This window comes from Leiobunum rupestre, chromosome 7 (assembly GCF_980474605.1).
Source record: "Leiobunum rupestre chromosome 7, qqLeiRupe1.1.hap1, whole genome shotgun sequence".
In the NCBI taxonomy this organism is placed as follows: Eukaryota; Metazoa; Arthropoda; class Arachnida; order Opiliones; family Sclerosomatidae; genus Leiobunum; species Leiobunum rupestre.
Genome location: NC_143390.1, coordinates 25,366,404 through 25,376,916, shown reverse-complemented (window position 1 = coordinate 25,376,916; position 10,513 = coordinate 25,366,404). Strand labels below are relative to the sequence as shown.

Here is a 10,513-nt window from a genome sequence, read left to right as displayed (position 1 = left end):
TTCGCGTATCAGATTGTATCTGGAATACCTATTAATTTAAAATACAGTATCCAGTAAAATGTAATTTTATCTAAAGGTCCAAATATCTGTAGCTAGATAATAGGTACAATTTAGATATAGATATCGAATCCTATACGTACTGCGAGTAGCGACACAAAAATTAAACGAAACTTTCAAAGCAGAGCAGGCACACTCCGAATTGCAACAAACCTAACTCAAGACGTCAATTCCGAAAGCCAGTGGGTGAAACTTTTCGTACCCCCTAGAAGTCAAATAGTACTTCTCCAACGACATAACGTCGTCTGTTTTCTCGTCTTCCCTTGTGATTAGGATGTGAAGTAGCCAGGGGGAGGCACAGGAGCACGTGCCCCCCAAAACGTATGGTTGTATGTACCTTTTTTGTTTTGTTTTCATTAAGGCCCCCCGAAATCAAATCCTGACTACGCTACTGATTAGGATAGAAGGGGCAGGAAGACGCTTGTGGCCAGTTCGCCTTCATTTTATGGAATAGGACTATTTTCCCCATCTGACTTTTGGAATCCATCATTTAAGAAAAGAAGGCCCACGTATAACGTAGTCTTCTGCAGCGCTTGAAAAACTGATTTGTAGCCCCATTCAGGAGCGTGCTTAGAAATGTTATGTTCAAACCTTTTATCACCATAAATTTCTTTAGTTTTAGCCGCTCTGAAATATATCTTAGTTGGCTCCCCCTTCCTCCAAAAATGTGTTTGTATTACCTTTGATGGATTATTATTAATTTCTGTACAAAACAAAATTCTTGAAAAACAAGCCTGACACATAATAATACGGGTATAATATGTAGGCCTAAGTAGAATTATTTACAATTTGACTACTTCATGTTTTTTTTATTGTATGAACACAGTAAATTCATATACACTTAGTTTGATTTACAGAACATTTTTGTTATTGTATTTTAACATTAGCATTGTTTCGAACATGTGGTCATCTAGTAGGTTACGTCTGGGCGTTTGGATTTGTCCACCAGAGCTAAATGCTCTTTCTACGTCGGCAGACGACGGCAATATGGTGTTGTACTTAAGGAAAATGCTTTTTACTGTGGGATATTGATGTAAAATGTTTAAGTCTCTACTTCTGTTCTCCAAGTACGAGAGGACTTCCATTGTAATTTTGTTATTATTGGAATCGTGGTTCTGCCTGTCGTCACCATTATTCAAAAATGAAAAGAACGTGTCTACGTCATTAGTCGATTCATTGCTAGTAGTTTCGCTTTTAGTCAAAGTATCGTGTTCCGCCGTATTTGGAAAACCGGAAAACATGGTGGCTTCCTCTAAGAACATTTTTTTTACCTTTTCGAGCATATAGTCGTCTTCACTTTTGGATAGCCACTGGAGTTTAAACTTCGGTAACGACACGGTAGATATTATATAAGGTTTACTCTCAGGCTGATTTAATGTTAATATGTCCGCAAACCGGATATTTAGGCCTTCAGTGACTGCGTTTATCAAAGCGGAACATAATCCTTTTTTGTCCAGACTAGCCAATGATAGTTTTATTTGGTACAATGTAGGAATCACCAGGCCAAGGTAACTCTGTTCTTCCCCTTGAAGTAAGTCTAAGGCAGTAGCAACTGGTCACATGATAGAAAGGTACTCTACAATGAAATCAAAATCGGGTGCTTGTAACTGAGATTGACCAAGAATATCAGCAATAGCGGGTAATTGCTCTCTCGAGTTAACAATTGCCAATAGGCAATCGTAGAACGAGTTCCATCTTGTAGGACAAGGGACAGGTAATCGTTTAGGTAGAATATCACTAACATAATCAGATGCTTGGGTCGATCTACTAAGTTTCTTCCAGATGGCGCAACATTTCCCTAAAGCCAAATTGTACCGTTTTTTGTACCCAAAATCCTTCAAAGCCTTTTCAGCATCTGTTGTCGCTACCAAATTTAGTGAGTGCGCAAAGCACTTTAAGTGTTTGGGTAGATTGGTATCGTGTAAAATATCACTTTCCAGGGAAACATCGGGAACCGCTTCTACCTTTATTGACTTCTGGTACTCGTCGTCCAGGAAAGATACATCGTTGTCGGATATGTTATCAGGGGTACTAAAAATTCTGAATGCTTTTCCAAAGTTCGAAGCGTTGTCGGTCACAGTACCCACTAACTGTGGTATTTTTAAGCCGTAGTTAGAGTAGATAGCAAATAACACGGACGCAATCTCCGTGAAGGTATGGTTATACTTCAATCTTTGACAGGCAAGTAAAATGGATACGCGCTTTAAAGAAATCGGATCAATATAGTGGGCGGTAACTCCCATGAAAAACTTATGATTTGAGCTCGAAATATCTGCTGTTGTGCATACGTGATTTACATTCAAAAATTGGATTCTCAGAGTACATTCTAAAGATTGTCGCTTGCATGAAACTTTCGCCTTAAAACACGAACCAATAGTTTAATCATACGGCGAAATGAAGGCTTTTCTACGGTATATATTGGGCGCATTTCTGAAACAATGTAATCCATAACAGCCTCGTCTACCTTTTAAAAGAAACGGGATATAATAATTACTTATTTTTTTAACTGTTTTTGAGACTTCATTCTAATAACCTTTATTTCAATAAATAGAATTGCCATAATATCTTAACATTGCATAGGTCTTAATAAACACAGAAAGCAGTGGCGTAGTTAGGGGGTTTCCGTTTCACCCTTGGGCCTACCTTTGACTGTATTGATTTTCCGGTCCCTTCTCGACCCCCTCTTAATATTTACATACTTGACGAATTTTTGGCTACGCCAGTGAAAGAAAGTATTTCTATTTTACCCTGGTTGGAACCGCAACCGGTTTTACAAAATTGGAAGCCAAACACAAACTTAAGGCCAGTTCGACACACTATTAGGTATTTAAAAGAAAATTGGGAAATTATTATTATTGTGAATGATAATTTTTCTAATTATGCCTAGTAAGGCAGTAGCAGAGCCTACCGAGACCTTAAAAGACATCGACATGGAACACCATCAATGAATACAGTGAGACGAGCGTTTAACAAATGTAATCAATTACTGTGGCTTACGAATATTTATTTTTGTCTCGTTAAAAAGCGAAATTTAGCTTAACCAACTTGTCAATTTTCAAGTCTCGTTACTCACTGAAGAAGTTTTTTTCGAGCACAAAAGGACCCTGTATAACGGAAAAATCAGTAGGGTTTGGCTAGAAGTTCCATATATTTAACTAGGCAACCAGTGGCGTAGGAACGGGGGGTACAGGGGTAAAATTTACCTCCCTTGAAATTGGACAGGGGCGCCAAATTCAACATCCAAGATGTACCCCCCTTAATTCAAAACGTTCCTACGCCTGTTGGCAACTAAGATTGTAGGTTCACCAGATAACTGATATTCAATTTCGAGTTTGAGATAAATCTGGCCAAACTCAAAAGGGGGAAAGCTGTCAAAGGAATTTATAGAATAGTCTATTGGGAAATTAACGGATTAACCAAAATGTACGGGTAAAGCCCCAAGTAACAGTAAACATGTATGAAAATTAAATAAAATCGTTCAAATTCAAAATCCACCCAACCTAAGCATTCGAAATCCAATCAGTGGCGTAGCTAGAAATACATCAAGGGGGCGAGTCGAAGCATGTTATTGAGGGGGGGGGGGTCGAGTAGAAGGTTAAATCTGTATACAGTCAAAGGGGACGGGTTTGACCATTGGAAACTATCTCTTTGTCTACGCAATTGACCTCAACTTAACACACGCCTACATAACCAAAGGTAGAGTTGTGTTATTGGTGAAGGATGAATTGGGTCGAGTTTCCTATTTAATTATACCCAAAACAACTTGGAATGCACCCTTTACATGGATAATTACCAAAATACTGCATAATTTGTGTAGTGCATAATACCAGTATAAATATGACACAATACGTACTTGATCTTTACTGGGAGGAAACAAACCCATACGCTTTGAGATATCATCTGTAGAACCAGTACCTTTCCTCTTAGCAGCTTTCTTAGCTTTTAGTTTATTCAATACCATCGGATGTTTCCTCTAGAATATTACACGCATAGCATTAGAACACGCGGGATTTCTTCCGGTAAGCGGCTCAGAGTATACAGCACCACGCATCGGGCAAAAACGGAAACTATATCGATATAACCGCCACATATTGGAGAAAAATGGAAACTTACATCAATGAAAATAAAAAAATTACCAAAAAAAAAACAAAACAAAAAAATGGAACCGACACACACACACACAAAAAATTAAACATTCTTCTACGACTTACTACCGCTACCGCTCCCGCCCCGCCCCGTTCCACCCCCTCTCTGCTGAAATAAAATTGAATCCCACACACACACGCACACGCACTCGCACACAGTGAGAGAGAGAGACGCACATATTAAAACGGGAGGAAATTTTAAACATTTTTCGCATTAGTTACGTCTACGCCTCTTGGAATAGTTTCTGAAGCTTTCGTAGAGAACATTCGTTTCAAATTCAGTTTCTTGTTCAGTGTCGTTGTTATTGTTGATGACGTTTACGCTCCACGACGTACTACTACTACCATCACCACTAGTACTAGGCTCAATTTCTTCCCCGGAGCCCCAATTATCCTCTCGCTCTTCCCCCTCCATATTATTATCATTATTACTACGCTTCTCTATAGAATACGGATCGTAAACTTTTACTATCGTTTCGATAAAACCGAGAAAAGGATTTTTTTTTCGTCGACGCGTCTCGCGTCGCCAAAGAAATTCGCCGAGATGGAGGTCGAGTTTTTGGTCCGGAATTCCACCTCGAGTCAATCCTCTTTTCAAGGCTTGCCAGTTGGACTCGATCGTTTGCGTGTTAGCGCCGGTGATCGGATCGACGAAATTTTCGGAATGGTTCACCGTTTGGTGGATATATCCGATTTGGGAAAGACCCAAATAACCTTTCCAAAGGTCCGTTACGATGGTGGTTCCCTTTTCCACGTGTTCTTCGATAAGAGTCGTTAAAGTCGCGGCGTCGCGCTTATTCTCCGGGAGGATTTCGAGCTTCAATCGACCTTTGACGCCGCCGCCCGGTTCGTTGCGTTCGATCATGCCTAAAATCCAATGGCTGTCGACTTTGCGTCCTCGATGATATTTCATTTTGCCAATTTTCGTTTCGTCGATTTCCACGATTTTACCCGGGCCGCCTATTTTACCGCGTTGTTCGAAATGTTCGATTAGCCACGTCACGCACGCTTCTCGGCAATAGCTTAGCCAATCGGCGACGGTTTCCGTCGATGTCCGGGTCTTCTCGTCGGAGGTTTCCAAAATTAGGTCTTCGTATTTGGTATGTCCGTTCGCGAACATGTAGGTGATTATTAGGGTTTTGTCAATTCCAAATTTGTGATTGGAAAACAGACTGCGTTTAAAAAAATGGCGTTGCTTATTGGAACTTCGTTGACACCTGAAGAACGCGTCTCTCTTTCCTCCTCCTCCATCATGAACGTCATTATTATCATCATCATCATCACCACCACAACCGTGACCACGATCATTATCACCAGCAGCATCGGTCGTCGCCTTCGTCGAATCGACGGACAGAGTCGTTGGTTGAGAACAAATATCGCAATTGAGTTCCGATAAGATAATTCCTCGTTCTTGCAACCATTGTATTACTCGTTCTTTTCCTTGAGAAAGAACTTTCATTAGCATTCTAAAATTAAAATGCCGCTGATCCATCTATATATATATAAAAAAAGCGCGCGCGCGCGTTCCTTAATTTGTTGGCTTTTTTTTTCTTCTTCTTTTCATTCGTCTCTGCGCTCTCTATGCTCTATGTGTGGTAATAGGCTCTGTGCGTGAGTACACTAAGTTAAGCGGAGTGTTATTAAAATAGATACGCATACATATATATCATAATTCAATATTTTTTCCTTTCAAATATCGAAATTGGAGGAGGGGGAGGGGGGTAAGATTATTCCCCCCCCCCGGTCCGTCTCTCTCTCTCTACGTATTAACCCGAGATATATAAGTTTAGTTGGTGGGGGGGGGGGGCGAGGGAAAGGGCGTCGATACGGGTGCTTAAGCGCGTGTAGGTAAGTAAGAAGAGGCACTAATTCCCCCCTCCCCCGCATAGAAGAGATAATTCAGAGCTAACTTAAAATTTAAGAAATAAAACGCACGACTTTATTCAAGATCATGTGTGTATGTGTACCAAGGAATATCATAATTAAACTTGGGGTTATATCAGCTTCTCATTTTAACAAAAAAAAAAGAATCGCGACATTTTCATCACCACAACCGTGACCACGATCATTATCACCAGCAGCATCGGTCGTCGCCTTCGTCGAATCGACGGACAGAGTCGTTGGTTGAGAACAAATATCGCAATTGAGTTCCGATAAGATAATTCCTCGTTCTTGCAACCATTATATTACTCGTTCTTTTCCTTGAGAAAGAACTTTCATTAAAATTAAAATGCCGCTGATCCATCTATATATAAAAAAAGCGCCCGTTCCTTAATTTGTTGAAGGGGGTCGATACGGGTGCAAGAGCGCGTGTAGGTAAGTAAGAATAGGCACTAATTACGCATGTTACTTCCCCCTTCCCCGAATAGAAGAGATAATTCAGAGCTAACTTATAATTTAAGAAATAAAACGCACGACTTTATTCAAGATCATATGTGAGTATGTGTACCAAGCAATATCACAATTAAACTTGGGAGTTATGTCAGCTTCTCATTTTAATCCAAAAAAAATCGCGACATTTTCATCTCAGCCATTCGCGGGAAAAAATTAAATGGCCGAGAAGTAACGCCCGGATAACCGAGAACACAATTTCATCTTAGCTATAAGGCCGAGAAGCACGATACTTAACCGGGTATAAGGTTTAGTATCGTATTCGAGATATGGTTATAATTAGCACGGACGATTTCCGTTAATATGCCTCGAAACGCGAAACTATCGAACCCTATAAGAATGACAGAAAAACGTTATTTTCACGAGAGTATATCCCTGAAACGTACAGTTTATTCTTAACGATTACGTCGGTTGATACAACGTCGAGGAAGTACTTGAAAAAAAATCCCATTCGACCAATATATATATATATATATATATATATATACACAACCCCTTTTCATATTTTACGTGAATATCACAATCCTTATAGATTAAAAAAAAAATCCTTCTCTCTCTATATCTCTATCTCTCTAGAGAGGGGAGGGGGCGGGGGATCGAGAGTTGTCGTTTTTGGAAAGGGTTCTTGTCATAGCGAGGCAGAGAGGGGGGGGGGGGGGTTCAATTGGAGGGTTTTAAATCGCCTTTACAAAAATATCGGATTGTCCAGGACCTGGGAGCGTCCTACGCGTTTCTCCAACACGTACAACATCCTACGGGCGCAACTCCCACGCCAATTACCTCCTACGCAGACCTCTTACGCGTACCTCCTATACGCGTAACGTGTGTCTATCGAATTAATTCCTCCTCTCCCCCCCTCCCCCGCGCTGGTTAGTTGGCTGGTACGTTAATTTCCGTCCCTACCAACTTTACTTCGTCCTTTGGGGCTTAATGTTTATACTTTTTTTTAATATATCAACATCGGTAAAGCGCGAAAAAAAAAGCCCCAAACACAAAATCAGAATAACTTTCCTCACTTCCATCCCCTTCCCCCCTCCCCCAAATTGTTTTTTATTTGAATATTTACAAACATAAAAAACCGCAACTATGAATGAACGCTTTCCGGAAAAAAATTTAAACGTAGATATTTAAAAAAAAAATAATAATAAAATAATAGTGCTCGTAATTTCCGTGAAGTGGCGCTGTCGACGCTGAGCCGTGATACGGAAGGACCCCACCCCCCAGGGCGAAACTCAAATTTGCGTCCCCCCCCCGTATGCCCTAGCAATAATTTAAATATATAATTCAATGTTAGTTTTAATACTTTGGGCGCCTTTTTGGCGCCCCCTGACAAACGGTGCCGGAGCGGATGCACCCCCTGCCCCCCTCTGGCTACGTCACTGTGTCGCCTCGGCCCACCAAAAACTTTTCGCCACACCCCAGATTCTAATATCATTAACATTATTATATTAAATGTAATTAAAATTCACTTACCACAATTGATCAAAATGTAAACTGTATCCACGATGAAAGTCAATGCTTTGTCTTATGATTCACGGATAATCACTTGTACTTCGCAACGCGGAATGGCGAAGGGAATATATTACACAAATATTTGTTTGTTCCTATAAAATTATGAACGAGGGTTATTTATTTTGGGATGTGAGCCAACGGCCAAGCGGCTACTCAACGTAAACGCCACATCGCTAATGCGCACTGAAGAAGCGTAAAAAATCTGATTTTCTTATCTATTTCGTAAAGTCGCGGGATAGCTTCAATATACCTACCTAAAAATAAAAAATAACCGTCATTTGAGAGGGTGGACTAGCTCTCGACGAGTGAAGACGCCCGTTTTTTTTCTCCGTGTTTTAGCGAAGTTTCTGCCGCATAGGCTTAGTTTTGTTTTTCTTTTTTTTCCCTTCCCTGTCGCGACCCTTGGCTTTTCTTTCCTCTCCCTTTTTCCTTTTCCCCTTAGTTTTCTTTTCCTTCGTCTTCCCTCCCTTCCTTTTGCCATGTTTGGCGTCGATGGGGATATCCCTGGTCATCTACCAAAAAAGAAAAGAAGCGATACGCCACCACCTAAGACAACGGATACCCAGACCATACCCCCCCGTCTCCGACCAATTACTCTTCACCCTCCCATAGAAAGAGATCGACCACGACAACCTACAGACGACAATCAAACAACAACATTCCACGATGCCGGACTCTTGGCCATTTTTCGTCAAGTTAAGGCGGACCTGGGGACAGTCTTGGATATCAAAATTTTACGCCGTGGGGCCTTGCTCATACAGCCAAGAACGCTCGAACAACAAGAAAAACTAATAAAGATAACAAAATTCGTAGACGTTGTAGTAACACCAAAGATGGCGGGTTCACCACGAATCCCAGGTATCCGACGTGTGATTGGTGGTATACCAATAGAATTTACGGAAGAAGAAATAAAAACTGACATACTAGAGAATGGATAGAACATTGTAGACGCCAGAAGACTTGGTGCTCGAAATTTCTTGTTCGTGATAACTTTTCCAGAGGCAGATACGCCAACTTTTGATGAAATTCAACTCTCGTTTGGACGTCGAAAAATGCGCCCTTACGAACGACGAGCTCTATTCTGCTTTAACTGTAAAACGTTCGGCCATCAAAAAACTAACTGTCCTCAACAATTCCGTTGTGATACATGCGGGAATGAACACGAGGAGAAAGATAACTGTACAAACCAACTTAGATGTAGAAATTGTGGCCAAGCACATAAAGCATCGGACCCAGTATGCCCCAAGAGAGTGAAACAAAACTCCATACTCCGTTTGCAGGAAAGAGAGAACATCTCAAAATGGGAAGCAGCTATGAGAGTGAAAAAAAAGCGACAACTCCCACAAACCCCTCCTTCACTCAATCATGCCAACTTCCCATCGTTACCTAATACCTCCTCGGCACGGCCCAATCTTCAAGATCAAGCATCACAGTTTAATCAAAAATATTATAGTTATCATTTCAGACACCATCCTACGGATTATCCCGATAGACCCAAAGGCAGTAGTATCACAAATCACTGAATTGACAAACAAACAATTTATCACATCTTTATTACCGGAGGACATAATTAAACAACTGGACACCCAGAACTATGCTTACAACTCCTTGGGAGCCAGTATGGATGACAGTGGATAAACATGTAGTAGTATTACATGGAACATTCAAAACCTTAGGGCTCTTATCGCAGACTTCTTTTTTGCTCTTAAAACACTACAACCTTCCATAATAGCGTTACAGGAAACTTGGCTAAAACCGTCTGACCACATGATTTCCCCAGCTATAAACTATGATATTTTTAGAAGAGATCGACCCCTGCGGGACCTATCTGACGCCAGAGGGGGTGGAGTGGCCATCCTTACTGAACGTTCTCTTCAGGCTACTGAAGTATCCGTCCCGGCATTGTTCTTGGAAATTGTGGGAGTATCGATTCCTTGGAAAAATGGTTATCTTACTGTCTATAGTGTTTACGACCCTCATGGCAAAGCGAATCTCGATGGTTTTAAAACCCTTATTCAGAATACCCCGGAACCTTTCCTGATACTGGGGGACTTCAATTGCGCGAACCCTCTGTGGGGTGCTCCTTTCACCAATTCACAAGGTAGAAAACTGGGGCAGTGGATAATTGACTCAAACACTCTTTGTGTACTAAACGATGGCTCGTACACAAGACTACCTACAAATACGAGACCATCAGCTATATATCTTACCATTACTAACACTTCTTTTGCTGCCAATTGCTCTTGGTCAACCTATGTTTTGGGGACCAGTGACCACATTCCTAACACCATAGACATCACCAGTGCTGTGGCTCAGAGATCAACCCCACAGGGGCGTCGTACCTGGTATTATAATAAAGCTAATTGGATCAAATTCCACCAGGAGGCCTCCTGTACCGATGTCACGTC

General features: G+C 41.1%; 1 protein-coding gene across 1 annotated transcript; it reads right to left on the bottom strand.

Moving 5' to 3' along the window:
* Positions 1-950: 950 nt before the first annotated feature.
* On the bottom strand, positions 951-2,301 carry LOC149935369 (uncharacterized). The gene has a single exon (XM_090153303.1). The coding sequence runs from the start codon at positions 2,298-2,300 to the stop codon at positions 1,614-1,616; it is 687 nt and encodes a 228-aa protein (XP_090009429.1). The 5' UTR covers position 2,301; the 3' UTR covers positions 951-1,613.
* Between the last annotated feature and the right edge of the window lie 8,212 nt (positions 2,302-10,513).

What these genes read in the sequence shown, in the direction of transcription:
- LOC149935369 (XM_090153303.1), bottom strand. Translation starts at nt 2,300, where the DNA reads ATGGGAGTTACCGCCCACTATATTGATCCGATTTCTTTAAAGCGCGTA.